This window comes from Lycorma delicatula, chromosome 2 (assembly GCF_047948215.1).
Source record: "Lycorma delicatula isolate Av1 chromosome 2, ASM4794821v1, whole genome shotgun sequence".
NCBI lineage: Eukaryota > Metazoa > Arthropoda > Insecta > Hemiptera > Fulgoridae > Lycorma > Lycorma delicatula.
The window spans coordinates 22133778-22149087 of NC_134456.1; the positions used below are offsets into that span (position 1 = coordinate 22133778).

The 15310-nt window shown below is 30.0% G+C and overlaps 1 protein-coding gene across 2 annotated transcripts in view; it reads left to right on the top strand.

Moving 5' to 3' along the window:
* Nucleotides 1-15310, top strand: part of rig (gem nuclear organelle associated protein rigor mortis) — a 104274-nt gene that overhangs the window by 72052 nt on the left and 16912 nt on the right. For both annotated transcript variants that reach the window (XM_075358444.1, XM_075358445.1), the window contains 4 exons: nucleotides 1132-1191; nucleotides 9054-9329; nucleotides 10974-11121; nucleotides 11758-12015. In XM_075358444.1, coding sequence (XP_075214559.1) covers nucleotides 1132-1191; nucleotides 9054-9329; nucleotides 10974-11121; nucleotides 11758-12015 — 742 coding nt within the window. The remainder of the gene's footprint in view (nucleotides 1-1131; nucleotides 1192-9053; nucleotides 9330-10973; nucleotides 11122-11757; nucleotides 12016-15310) is intronic.

Consider the following 15310-nt stretch of genomic DNA (forward strand, 5'->3'; position numbering starts at 1 on the left):
ATAAATACAATTTTTTTTTTTAAGAATAGCTTTGACTGCTATGGTAATTAGCATTCATTAGTTGTCAATAACATGCAGTAAAACTATAAAGTTTTATCTTCTGTGACCTATGTGTTATTGAAGGTAAAATTCAGTTTGTTAAAAGTAACTTCAACCTTTGACGTTTTGTTCTTTACATCCTTAAATTTATTGAAGTGCCATTCTCAGATAACATCCCAAATGTTGTCATATTGTAAGCGTGCAGTTACCATCTTATTCTGGACTCAACAACCTTCTATTAATAATTAATTACCTAAAGAGAATAATAAATGTGAATGAAATTTTATAAAAAAATATAATAAGGGCAATCATGATAATTGTGAATTTAGATCATTTTATTTTGCATTGTGGAATTATAGTTTACAGATTTTCTTTGCCATTTGTGGCTTTTCCAATCATGGATTTGGTTTTATGTGGATATAAATATTTTTTTTTATTTATTGCAAGAAATTGTGTAACAGAATAAAGTAAAACAATTTAATAGCTATTTACTAAACTGTAATAAAATACTCTAATATAATCTACTGCATTAAATACTGTAAACTCTACTGAAATTTTAACCACACTAATCATCAGCTTAATATTTTTACCTATTAATCTTACTATACTTCTTACTTAAAGTCTTTTTTTTATTGTGCTTAATTATGATTTAATGAAATAAATCTAGCTTTTAAACCATTGTGTAAAATGCATTGTATGTGATAGGCAAGATATCACCATTTTTAATTAACTTCTTTCTGGTTGTCTCTAGACATACAAATTAATTACTTTTAAAATATTTTATTTAATTTACAATTTAAAGTTTTTAAATTAATTTATATTTCTGGGTGTTGTTTTTAGACATTAATTACTAAGTGATGTAAAGTATTTATACTAAGATTTTATTCTTGGCATCAACATTTTTTGTTTCATTAAGTCATTTGTTGAATAAACTAATTTATTTACTTTAAAACTATAACATTTTGATTAAAAAGGGTGTTAGTAGAAATTTTTAAATACTGGCTTCGTTTACATTAATAAGCTTTGTGTGTATTCTTATGTTAGCAATATTTTTTTAACTTGCCTGTTAATTTAAATTTTCACTTTTTCCAGCTAAAATTGGTACCATTGCTAAAAGTGATAAGAAAAATGTAGAATTGAATCCAGTTAAAGGTAAGCAAATTTTATCTTAGATTTTTTAAAATATAAATTTATAAAAAATAAAATATAGAAGCACTATTCATAAAGTTCAGATAATTTTTACTACATAATCAGTTAAAGTGGAATACATAACACATAGTTCTTATATAATTAAATAAATATCATTTTAACAAAATAAAATTTATTCACTTTTTTTAAAGGAGTTAAAAATATGAAAAGTTTACATTAATGTTATCTTTCAGCAACTCATTACCTGACAGAATGGGTTATTTATCAACTTCTTGCAATTTTATGCTTGATAAAGAATAAGAGGTAATTTCCTTAGCAATCTACAGAAATTAATTATACTTTTAGTAATATGGAACCTTAAAAGAGAAGAAAAATTCTCTAGTACAGGTTTGCTACATGGTTTATAGTTGGCCTGAATACTTCCATTAGTGTCACACGATTCTTCTGGGTTTGAGTGAGAGTGTTTCTTTGGGAAGCCTCCTTTGAGCCTCTTGAGTGCTTTTTAAAAGGAAAAGAATTTTATTGCATTATATATTTAAGCTGATCAAGATCTATAACAAACATTTCATGAGTGTAATATGTTTAGCAGTTGACTGAAATTACAACAAAAAAAACCAAATTAATAAACATGCAGAAAGCATTTTCATTCAGATATTAATTTTTCTAATTTTACTAGGGAGTTTTTTTTAATTTTATTGAGAGAATAAATGTTTGGTTGAAAGACAGTAGTAAATATTTTTTATGGAATGAAGAAAATGGCATTATATGAAAAATGTAAATATCATTAGGTGTTTCTTGGTTTCATTAATTACAGAATCTATTCTTACCATTATTTTACCTTTATTATTTTCATAATGGTAAAGAATGAAAATAAAGAACGAATAAACTGCATGCTTTTGGACCATAACATCTTTACTACTCATTAATTAGTTTCTGTGATTTATGTTAACCAAATGATCAAAAAATGTTTTCAATTTATAAAAACTTTTTTCAGTGCACCATCAATTAATTTTCATCATTTTTATGTTTCATTAAAGAATTAGGTTTAGTTATTTGTCACAAGGTTTAATTGTTTTTTTGTACACTTCAATAAATTCTGTTACTTAAAAGTATCAAAATTTCCCTCATTATAGCCTATGAACGTTTTGAATAGAGATCAATAAATTTATTTGGTATTAGAAATGAGTAATGAACATCTCTTAATACAGAAGTGCTCATTTGCTAGTAAATGTTATCCATGAGTGATAAATTCATGTACAGCAGCTCTATTCCTTTATTTGGTTCTTTTAGATTTATCTGTTACAAAACAGCCTAAATTAGAAAAAAAGGCTCTTTTCACAACTTATCTTTTTTATGATCATTGTATATGTATTAAATGCTAATTTTTCTTCAAATTTCAAGTCTAGAAAGACTTAAAGAAAAATACTCAGTCACCCAAATTGCTTCTTTTTTTTTTTATTTAGCCCTTCATTTTATAATAAATTAAATCAAACTATCTAATTTGTTGACTAATCTGTTAATCATAAAATTAGCAAAATTTTATTTCTTATGAAATTGATATAATATGATGACAAATATAAATGTTGTATTATTTTACAGTGAAAGGAATAAAAAAAGGTGTAACGTTAAAAAAATATGAACTCAAGCCAACCCAAGTTTCCTGTTCCAAACACCTCAGTAAAATGTACATTGAATTTTGAATATTTATGTTTTTTCTTTGTTTTTTAATGTTTTTTTATACCCAGGACAACTTTTATTAGAATTTGTTAGATAAAATTCAAGATTACTTTGAGAGTCTTGTTTATTCAAATTTTGATTCATTCTTAATAATATATTCATACATAAAGTAAGCATTTTTTATCTGTCAAACAATGATTAGAAAATCAACATGACCAAAATTTTAAACATATGAGTTTCCACATTCAAGTATAATTGATATTTATCTCTATTATTATTTTAATTTTGCATTCACAATTGTGTCTTAGTTTAATACAACTATTCATACATGACATTTAAAAAAAATCTTTTTTAGTATGTACATTTATGATGACAATTGCAGGTTAGGTTACAAGTTTACGAGGCACCATGAAATAATACCAAAATAAAAGGGTTTTCACAAATATTTTCCTTGTCATTAAAATATTCACCAATGAAAAATTGTCAGTGTTAAATACTTACACTAAATATAACAAGTCATAATACTGTGTCAAAGTTGTCAGTCAGTAATAGTGAAAATTATTTAAGTTATTAATTAATGCTAAGTAACAGAAAATATGAACAGTTAGAAAAAAACATTAATCATTAATGATGCTGTCAATTGCCAAATGATAATTAACTCTTAACCTTCGGGAAGAGTAATTGGTTATTCTACTGTTTTTCTCTTTTGAAAAGGAAACTTTCAACTTACATGAAGTAATGTTGAAAAATAACTGATACGATTTTTTATTATTTCATTAATGAAATATTATAATTTTCAGATATGAAATTTTAATATTGTTCTAACAGGCTTTAGATTGAGTTCAGCCATAGCTTACTAAAACTTAATTTTTTTTCAACGATTATTGTTTATTTCCCTGACTTTTGGTTTATTTCTCACAATATAGTTCCCTCTAATGCATGTTGCTCATTACTAATGTCATGAAACAAAATGGGCAAAACAGAATTTGTAATTATTATAACAATAGTAAATAAAACAATAATAAATAAATATAACATCCTTGGTTCATAATTATCTTTTCTTTATCTTTATTTATCTTATCTTTTATTTGATCTGAACACATTCTCTTCTAAATGTACACATATGCATCAACTAAGGATATTTAGTAGAATGCTCTACCATTGAAAATTATTTTATTGTAATTTTAATGTCTAAGGAATTATGTTATATGCAAATTAATAAATAATAATGCCTCCTTTTAACTTGGAAAAAGTTATTAACCTATAGTAGTTGGATGGAGTCCTAGTGAGAAAGCTTCCAGAATCAAATTGGCATTGAAAAATTAAAATCATCAGTTTATTTTTGGTGCAACTTAATTCTGTTTCTCATAGTTATCAAATTTGAATAAATAAAAGAATATGTGAGTTAATTTCACATTATATTTTTTTAGTGAGAATATTATATTTTTACTTCAAAATAAGTAATTATTTTATGTTTATTAAAATTTTAATTATTCAATAGGTATTAATGATTAAGTATTATTTCAAATATTAGCATACCTGGGATATGACAAAAATAGATTTTTTTATTTTGTAATTTCATTTCTTTTGATGCTAGGTGATGTACTGTATTAAATTAATTTGTGATAAATAGAAAAAAATAATTTTTTATTTATAGACCACTTATTCAGAACAATCATGTTGTACCTTTTAAAATTGTATAAGAAATAATACTCATGTCAAAATAATATAAAAATGATTAGAAACATATTTTTAAAAGCGAGCATTCTGTGATATATGTCATGCTCAACAAGTAATTTTATATAAGGCAGGATGTTTGTGAAACTGGTTTAATCTCCTACTTAGGTAGAACCTCATTTCAAATACTTTCTAGTTCCTTTACCTCACTTTTTCATTCTCTCCTGTTGTTAACTACTTTTTAAAAATTCTTGAAATGCATTGTCTCTTGAAAGTGGTTCCTGTCATTCTCCCTCCAACCACACTTCCACTACTGCAACCTACAGAAAGAACATTGCTAGCATGCACATGTACTTGACTGATGCATTCTTAAAAATTTATTGGAGTAAAACTGTTAAGTATTTTTTGGTATATCACTGATATTATGTACAGATCATTAACTGATGTACTGAAATCAACCAACATAAATAAGTGCTAATAAAGGTTAACTGAGGATTTTACATTTAAAAAAAGTGTAAACAGATATCCTATAAGACACGGCTGGTTGCACTGGACGCTAACGCCAAGTCTTCTGCCTGGGGTTCACCACTCACTGACTCCAGAGGCGCTGGTCTCGCAGTTTGTTAAAGCCACCAACCTCTATTTGACATTAACAACATATTGCTAGAACAAGGCAGAACAATCGTCGACTTAATCTTCCGAACTGGGGGAAGGTTACATCGACGTCACCTTGGTGATCTGCTTAGTTGTACAAGTAGTTGGACTGTAGCCCTGTAAGCCCTGAAAGCTGTAGTGCGTGAGTACTTGTCGGATTGCATGGCTCTGTTTAGGGATGCGCACCTAGTTGTGGAAAAGTCTGTCAACAGGGGAAGCCCGTAGGGCCCCATTCTCGGTCCCTTGCTGTGGAACCTGGTATTCAACGGATTTTTGGGACTGACATTCCTGAAAGGGGTCACGGCCCAAATTTTCACTGATGACTGCCTCCTGTTAGTTCGTGGTAATTCACAACCGCAACTAGAAGGCCAAGTGCAGGCGGCTTTGTTAACCGCATAAGATTAGATGGACATTCAAAATTTAAGGATTTCTGTGCCCAAGACAAAATTTATGCTTCTCAAGGGTGCAGACAAATTATACAGTCGTAACCCCCGTTATGTTAAGTATAAAGGCTGTGTGATCAGTCGAGTTCGAGTTCATAAGTACCTAGGTGTTTTGTTTGATGAGAAGCTGCTGTTTAGCAACCACATTAGACAAGTAGCGGCGCACGCCGTCTCTGTGATGCACAAGCTTAGGAGGATTGCTCAAAGGGATTACGGACTTTCAGGCCGTCATTTGTACATGGTGTACCGAGGTATCTTTGAAAGTATGACTTCTTACACAGCGTCTGTTTGGGCGCATAAGTTGGATAGAAATGGAGCAGTTATTCAAAAGTTAAGGAGTGCCCAGTGCAGAGCCTTAATTGTATGTACTGGTGCTTTTAAAACAACCTCCTATGAGGCTACTATTGTATTGGAAAAGGCTCTCCCAATCAATTTAGTGGTGAAAGTTCGGGCGGCCATGTGAAAATTGCGAAGAGGCAGGGAGACCGAGGTATTTGGGATTTGGTTTCGAGCCAGGTCACTACCAGAGCGGAACGGTGATCTCAATGTACCAGTTCTAAATTTCAAACAGTTGCCCATCTCCTGCCTTCGGAGTTGGATTTACAGCCTCGCGATGGAAACATGGCAGCAAGAATGGTACGCCACAATTAAGGGTAGGTCCTTGTATAGATTTATACAGGATCTGGGGGGATGGTATGCCTCTCCTTCGTTTTTAAGGGCAATGGGAGCCCAAGTGCTCTCCAACCATGTAAATTTAAACCAATATTTGTTTTGGTTCCACCTGGCAGCTGATGAGTTGTGCGTCTGTGGAGAGGTCCAGTCAAATTAGCATATATGATGTTCGACTGCCCTGCTCTTGAGGGTCCAGAGACCGGGTCATCCTGGAACTTAGAGGTCAAGGGAAAAATTGGCCAGTTAGTGTGGCGAGAGCCGCATTGTCGGACCGTGTGGGAGTTCCTTGATGAGGTTGCGTCATTCAACTGACGTCGGTAGATTAGTTAAGGGTAAAGTATAATGCCTCCTACTGTGCTGCTGTGGGAAGCTAATCCAGAGATAATGGCTGGCCACCAGCCATATAAAGTTCCAAGCGCTTTAAATGGTGGACAGGTACTAGCTGGCATTCAGCGACCGAGGCGTTACAGGAAATTACTGTCTTTTTAATATAATAACAAGGGGTGCGCCTCCCCGGTTTAGTTTTATTGTATGACAAATGAGCAGTTGTGACACGTAAGCAGGTGGTGTATAGCAGCACCTCGCTTAGCCTGCTCACGCTGTTAGGTAAGCTCACTAGGAGCTATTAGATTATTGTTCGCTAAACTGTTTTTGAGGCACAGTAGCCATTTTTGGCACAAACATTTGGTCATATGCTCTAGGGCGACCGAATGGGGTGGTAGCAGGAGAAATGCCAGTTAACCAACCAATGTCAAAAAAAAAAGACAAAAGAAAGACACGGAAAACATATAGTTTACTCATGTTTTTAAAAAAATAGATCTCTTTGACATCGTTACAGTATTACAAATGACAATTGGGGAAAAATAACATTGAAAATCAATTATTTATTTTATTTAGAATATTACTAATAATTTTATTGTGAAAAATTTTCTCTGATTTTTTTAAGTGACCATTTAGTTTATTCATACTAGAGATCAGTAGGCTTATAGTAAAATATATACATTTGAAATCTCTTTTCATTGTTAAAAGATTACTTGTTTTTATAACGACAAAAAAAAAATTTGTGTACAGGGCAGGCTGTTTTGAGTATTATTAAATTTTGTTTTTAATTTTGTAAACAGCTCTAGTGTTTGTATGTATACTTTTCTTATTATTTCACTTCTTTGTTTCAATAGTGTTTACTTAATTTCTCACTTTTTCTGTGCTTATTACCAGCAGGTAACATGAATCCTTCAACCCCATCACCCACTGTAAAACAGGAAGAAATGATACTTTACTAGTACCAACGTTTACATGACTTCTGTTAAACTTCATGAAATTTCATTAGTTTTTACAGCCATGAGAAGTAAATTTCTGAATTTTTCTTCTGGCAAAAATAAGTATTGTGCAGTGATCGATCAAGTATTTGAAAGACTTAATGACTCAACAACAACACAAGCTCAATATTTATGACTTCGTAAAAATCAAAAACATTTTGGTTTTGTGAATTCAGATGTAAAACAAGCTCAAAAAACAAACCTTGCACAGAACATTCAAATTAAACAGCAATATCAGAAATCATATCACTTTGGAAGGTTGTTAAATAAATCCGAGTGAGATAGCTAAAACTGTGAACACGTATCGCATCACATTATGTGCATTTGTGTATAAAAAAGCTATTATTAAGATGGATACAAATTTACTCACATTTTATTTAATTGTGTGATTACGTCTAAGCACGTTTAAATTTAATCTAAGTAAATTAATTTACTATACAAATTTTTTATATTAATTTATTATTTAGTAAGCCTAGTATTAATTACTAGACACCAGAAATGAAAGAACAATTGAAATGATAGAAGTTTTTGCGAGTGTTAGATGCTGTTTTTTGGCATGCACAAGTCATGATTGATTATCTTGAAAAAAGATGCCATTACAGGAGAATATTATCTGCATTATTAGATCAATTAAACAATGAAACAGCAAAATTATCAAAGAAAAGATGTTTTTTCAAATGGCAATATATCAGCTCACACTAAGCAATTGTACATGCAAGATCATATGAATTGCACTATGAATTACTTCCACATAAAATGTATTCTCCAGATTTAGCAATGTGTAATATTTCCTTGTTTTCAAGGAAATAGTTGCCCATCTCTTGCCTTTGGAGTTGGCTTTACAGCCTCGCGATGGAAACATGGCAGCAAGAATGGCACGCCACGATTAAGGGTAGGTCCTTGTATAGATTTATACAGGATCTGGGGGGATGGTATGCCTCTCCTTCGTTTTTAAGGACAACGGGAGCCCTTCAACAACGGAATTGTTGATAGAAACAGATTTCTATCAAGCAATAAAGTATCCAATTAAAGAAATGGATATTGTGGAGGTTTTGACTAATCACATTTTTCTTTTGAATGTAGCTTGATTATTGATGCAGTAAATGTACTGAACTAAAAAGAGACAGTGCTTAAAAATAAAAAGAACTTTTCAGAAAAAATGTTAATTCATTGCTGTTCTATAAAAATATCAAATACCCCTCTTACTGTTACTGAATTCTGTTATGTACTGTATATGTGATTTGAAGTAGAGCTAAATATAAATATTAAAAATAACCATATGGTTGTTTATATTACATTTTAAATATTGTTAAATATATGTTGCAAAACTTTTTTTATAATTTGTAGTAGTTGATTATAGATCCTTTTAACTTTATAATAATCATTAAGATTGCTCATTAAAATTTATATTTTGTGATATTTACAGAATGGGAAGCCGGACAATTAAAACATACTAAAGGTAAATCACTGTTTCCTGTTAACTCAACTGCACTTAGTGTTGGCAAACATTTGGATGAATATTATCAGCGTTGGAAGGCAAATAAGATAGATGGCAAAACAAAAGTTGATAATAATTCTACTGGCAATCAATGTTCTTCAGTCAGTGAAAAAGTAGATGCAATATTACCTCCAGAAAAAGAACTTTCTTATCTTGATTTCTTTGGTGATGGAAATGCTATGAAAAGACTGATGTCAATTGAAGGTAATTGTTGCTTTTTTAAATAATATTAGGATTCTGTTTTTATTTAAGGTTTAAAGGATGTAGATTAACCAAAGACATTGCATTTTGTATTGTTTGTATATATTTTTTGTTTTTGCACAGTACAGTAAAAATCTATAAAGTAACTTTCATTCCTAAGTATGTGTATAAGTGTGTGTTACAATGATGTTTCTGTTAGAATAGTGCAGTGGGTTAGAGGTGCCTTCCCATGTCCTCATGGAAATTGAAAGTTCAAGGCTAATGGAAACCAGATAAATTTTAACGTGTAAGTCTTCCCAATGTTACCTTCTGGCAATCTCTCGGTTGTAGGTACACTCACTGTAAATTTGATACAGTTGTCTACCTGTGCTGAATGAAGTAAGCTGCTCCAAGTATCTGAAGGCTTTACTAATTTTCAGAATATTGTATGAATCGAACAATCTATAGTTTAATGTCAGAGCATATATTATTTCAGAACCTGTACTTTCTACTTACAGAAGCTTTGAAATTTTTATTGTTTGTATTTGTTATTGTACAAGAAGACAAAAATTAATGTTTCATTTAGGCGACATAAAATAAAATAAAAATTCAGTCAAAAATAAATGTAATTGTAAAACAATTTTTTTCCTTTAGAACAGATTTATATCAGGAAATGGACTTTTTTTTTGTATATCATACATGGAATGCTTTTCAAGTAATTTTTCATTTAAACAAAAAATCTCCAAAACCATAACAAAGAATATCAATGCTAAAATGCTTTATGCATGTCTGTCTACATTTGAAAGAAATTAGAATAAAATGTTAATCGCTCAAAAAATGTGAAATGCTTAGTTTTATTACAAAGTTGTTATAAAATTCAAAGTTGCTTGAGAAATTCTCCCATCTTGATATTATTACTACTTCTGCCTCTAGAATTTGTTTGGTGACTTTTCATTTAGTATCGGTTATTCCATGTGTACCTTCAGAAGCAGTGTAAATTTTTATTGTTAACTCATCTCTTTTATTTTTTTATGTACTAATTTTCAGGGTAGCAAATTAATTGATCTTTCATACCCATTTTAGTGTTGAAACAATAAATATTTCTTGTAACAAAAATTTGCAATTATTTAATCTTGTAAGATCGTCATTACTTTTTACTTTTTTTTTATTATGTTAAAGTATTGGTAAATTATTTTATGAGAAGTTCAGAAAAGTGAATGGTCCAATAATTTTGTTATGGATGATATGATACAAAACATTCTAAAACTTCATTTGCCAAAGTCATCTTGTCATCCTTTGCAGAAATTTGTAGAAAACTGTGCAGATGGAATGCTAAGCTTAGCTTTCTAAGCTGACAGTTTAATATCTTACGAGATATTAAACTGTGTAGGATTTTGTTTTAATTATAGTATGCCAAAGAGATTGATGTATAAATTTGTGTTATTGTTTTGGGCTTGAATCTGTTCTACCCAAAATAATGTTTTCTTATTTTTGCTTATAACTTACTTTTTACCTTATTCTTAATATTCTTTGTTATTTCTACTCATACATTTCTGTTATTTGATTTATAGTTAATTATCCTATGATTCCCTGATCAGTAATTTGCATACATTTGTTAGAATTAATTTTTCATAACTAATTTTTTTCTTAAATCATTTCACTTAACAGAAGCCCAATTAACAGATGATGGACGTTTACCAGTTGCTCATCTATGTGTTCTTTGGAAAGGTGATGTTACTGAATTGCTACAAGATGCTATGAATAAAAAACAGTTAAATGATTGGTTGATGTCTCTTGCACCAATGTCATCTATGAGGTAATTAAATCTGTTTAAAAAAGTGATTTAGGTTAATCATTAAAATTATAAATTTGTAAAAAAGATATGTTTATTTACTATATGTTTCAACTTTGTGTTAAAATGATGTATAAAATTTTCATGAAACAAGAATTAGGATAGCTGTGATTAATGCATCTTAGTTTCAGAATCCCACAATGTGTATTAAAAGAGATCATAGTAAGTTACACTAAAAGGAGAGAATAAAAAGTGCATAATTTTCATATAACATATTACTGATTAAAATCTGACATATGAAAAAATCACTTAACTGTTTTTAAGTCACACCAGTGTACAGTAATGCAAATATTCAATTATTGTATGCTTTTGATTTGGTTGTCTAATTTTTTTAAGAATAAAGTTTTGTGAGTTGGCTATTGCTGCTACTTGCCATAACATTTTTTTTATGCAGAAATTTACCATGTATTTTCTGTATTTTTTACATTATTTTCCCAACATAGGCAGAATTGTATTTGACAGAAAATTAATATCACCTAGCCTAGAAACCTGATGGGATTTATTTCTTTTTAACATATTACCGATTAATAATAAAATTATTTTATGTAATTTGTAGTTAATGTATTTTCCTAATATTTTTGTTATTGAATTTATTTTTAGGATATGGCAAGAGGCATGTATAATCTATTCTGAGCAACTAGCAAACCAAGGAGATCCCATGAAAGCTGCGTGTTATTTACTGGCTGTGCATAAAGTTGAAGAAGCTGTACAGTTGTTGTGTGATCATAAATATTTTAGAGAAGCAGTTGCTTTAGCTAAATGTCGATTACCAAATGACGATTCTGTAGTACAGGAAGCTGTTTTGAAATATGCTAATTATTCAGTATCTAATGGAATGCTTAATCTGGCTGCTCATTGGTTAGTTTTTTATTTTAATACTATTGGTTAATCTTAATAAATGTATGATTTATTTTTTAATATTTTATTATATTACTTGACCATTTCTTACAGCTTGTGGTACAGTTATTTGTCATATATCTTGTTTTATGTAAGTGTTTTAAACTCCAAAAAATGTTAACCTCAAAATATTTTTTTTTATAAAAATATTTTTTATTTCTTAGTGCAATTAAAAGGTAGAGAAGGACACCCTTAAAGGCTTATCAGCATAGTGACAGTCAGTACACGAATGACCGGTAACAGATATCTATCCACAAAGAAGTTACAAAGAAGTTAACAGGTATCCACCTGTTAAGCCTTGGTTGCAGTAATGCAGTCACCAGCCAGTGACTAGACTTACTGTTGAAAGATACCAATATGCTGCAGCAATATAAAACTTAACACACTGCTAGTGAGTAGTATCAAAACTATCTGGTAGGCAGCAGACTACCTCACGTGTTCTCAAATGTTACCATGAAAAAATATTAATTAGTGTTGACTCTGGAGAAAAGTCCAGCTAACATTTAATATGCTCATTCAGGGGACATGCTGGCAAAAAACCTCAACACCAAATATATATTTGTCAGAAACAGATCTAATCTGGAGTCTATCAAAGGTTTCAGATGCAACCAGCCTAACTTGGTGCATTCATCATCCAAAATCAAACAGCTGTTTTGCTGAGAGCAACCAAACAAAGAGATGATCAGGCTTCAAGGTGGACCTGGCACACTTTCAGTAAGTTGCATTGAGACAGGATGAACCAGACAGTTTGTCCTGGCTTTGAAATTACAACCTTCCTTTCTGTCCTGTCTCTTATGAGCAATCTCTATACAACTAATAGCCTTTCCTCCGTTTTAAATAATTAATTAAATATTGTAATGGTTAGTTAACTGTTTTATTTTTTATTTGTTTATAAATTCATTTATTATAAATGCTATGCATTTATTAAACCTTTTCAGAGTGATGTGTTTGCTATGTGCTGATACAAAGTATTAGTATTTCTACATTATTGTTATAAGTATTAAGACTTACAACTAGCAGATCTTGTGCGTGTAATAGTAGCACTAATGTCATGTTGTCTTAGATTAACACCAAGAAACATTGGCAGAAATCTGTTGTTGGATTGTTTGTTTGATCAGAGTGGATTGAAAATCCAAATCCCTTGAATTCAGTTTTATTTTAAGTTATATTATTGTAGCTTATAAACTAGTTACGTTGTATAGATAATATTTCAGGAATTTAGGAATTGAGTGTGTATAAAGATACTAGCTACCCGTCGCAGTTTTTTCCACAATGTATGGTTACTTGGGTTTCCTGTAGCAGTCAATCTTCTTATTTTATGCTTTTTAGTCAAGTAACCAGAAGCAGGTACAGCCAGTCCCACATATAGTAACGGTGGCAATGGCTGTGTTAGTTGAGCCACAGTGTCATATACCTTCGCACACCTTAAGAAAATCTGAATTAAAAAAAAAAACAAAAATAATTTTTAAATATTTATCTGGAGTATTCGCAACTCCAAATCTACCGAATATCTCATTTGCTATAGTCAGGATTGTGAAAATTTACAATCATTGTTCAAATTTTTTTTTTACCTTTCTTCATCCTCTTTCAAAGTCGAATATAAAAAAATCTAGAAATTGGTTTATTGACATGAAGATCACGCTGAACAAAATCAGGTTGATTTCTTCATTTTTTACTGAGAAATTAAAAAAATAACAGGGTATAAAAAAAATTAAAAAATCCATTTTAAACCTTGAAACTCAGAATTTCAAAAAATCTAGAGATTGGTTTTTAGATATTCATAATCATTCAGCTCACACAATGATGGACACTCACAGTTCAAAATTCATTAATTCAGTCCATTAAAGTTTGTGCTTAACCAGCAAATCTCCACTAGATATATATATATATATATATATATATATATATATATATATATATATATATATATATAGAGAGAGAGAGAGAGAGAGAGAGAGAGAGAGATTTTTCAAGATGTAATCTGTCCAAAAACCTTCTATCCAAAAAAATATATACTTTTTTCAAAATTTTTGAGATGAGATATATCCAAAAACCTTCTCAATTATGCCAAGAAACATGGGTAAAAATTTGGTTGCGATTAAGTGGGTGGTTTTTTGTTTATCCCAAACAAACAAAAACCCTCCTCCTCTTTATATAATAGTATAGATTAAATGAAAAGTCATTTGCATGTGAATTTATCTTTAGATTCTGCTACTAGTAGGTTTACATTCACGTTATATTTGTAAATTATATGGTTTATGCAGTTCAAAACAAATTAAACATATTTTTAAAATTTCCTACTACTATGTGATTTATAAAAAAAATTATTCAGTTAAAGAAAATAAAGCTTTACCTCATACTTGTCTTTTACATTTTATAAGAAAGCTTAGATTTAGCTTGGGAGCTAAGCTTTGTTAACAGCTGTTAACTTCATTGGTGATGATCAAATATTTTAAGACATCAGCAATGCCATTCTCAATATTTATGAGATATCCCATGTACAGATTAATACTGAAATTGTGGAGCAAGACTGTTTCTTATTTCCTTCTTCATCAGCCAAATTGTAGTGCAGTGACATATCAACCCACCAAAATGCAGGAGATGTTCAGTCATGCATATGTTCACAATCATTGTGTTATTACTGAAATTGGTATCCTCAAATTCTGATAAGTTTCTTTTGCACTTATTCTGTAGTTCCTCTTATATCTGATCAGATATGTTTACATGTGTTACACCAATGAGAGAGATTACTTAGAATTATAAACAAGGACATTTTGTTAAGAAACAGACTCATTATGCAGACTGCTACAATCACTAGGATAGGTAATAATATTTACTTATAAAAATTGTAATAGAAAAACATTATTTATTCTTAATATTAGCTTTTTTTTAAAGATTTAATATATGCTTAATTTGTAATGAAAATTACAATTTGAATTTTCTCTAACAAAATAGTTCACTATCTTAAGTTTCAAAACTTAATTATGCCTTTTCAATTATTTTAATGTAAATTTAATGAAAACCATCAGAATAATAGCAGAGAATGATAAATGCCTATCATTTTTACAGACTTGCTATACATCAGCATTAATCATAATATTTTGTAATCTGTATTATAAAGTTTATACGCACTTCAAAACAATAAATTCATCGTTAAAAAATTAGAAAGGCATAACAAAGTGGAGGTCACAGACAAGATCAGGAAGCAACAATCCAATAGAATGAAGAAATACTGGGAAAATCTAAAAGCCAGACT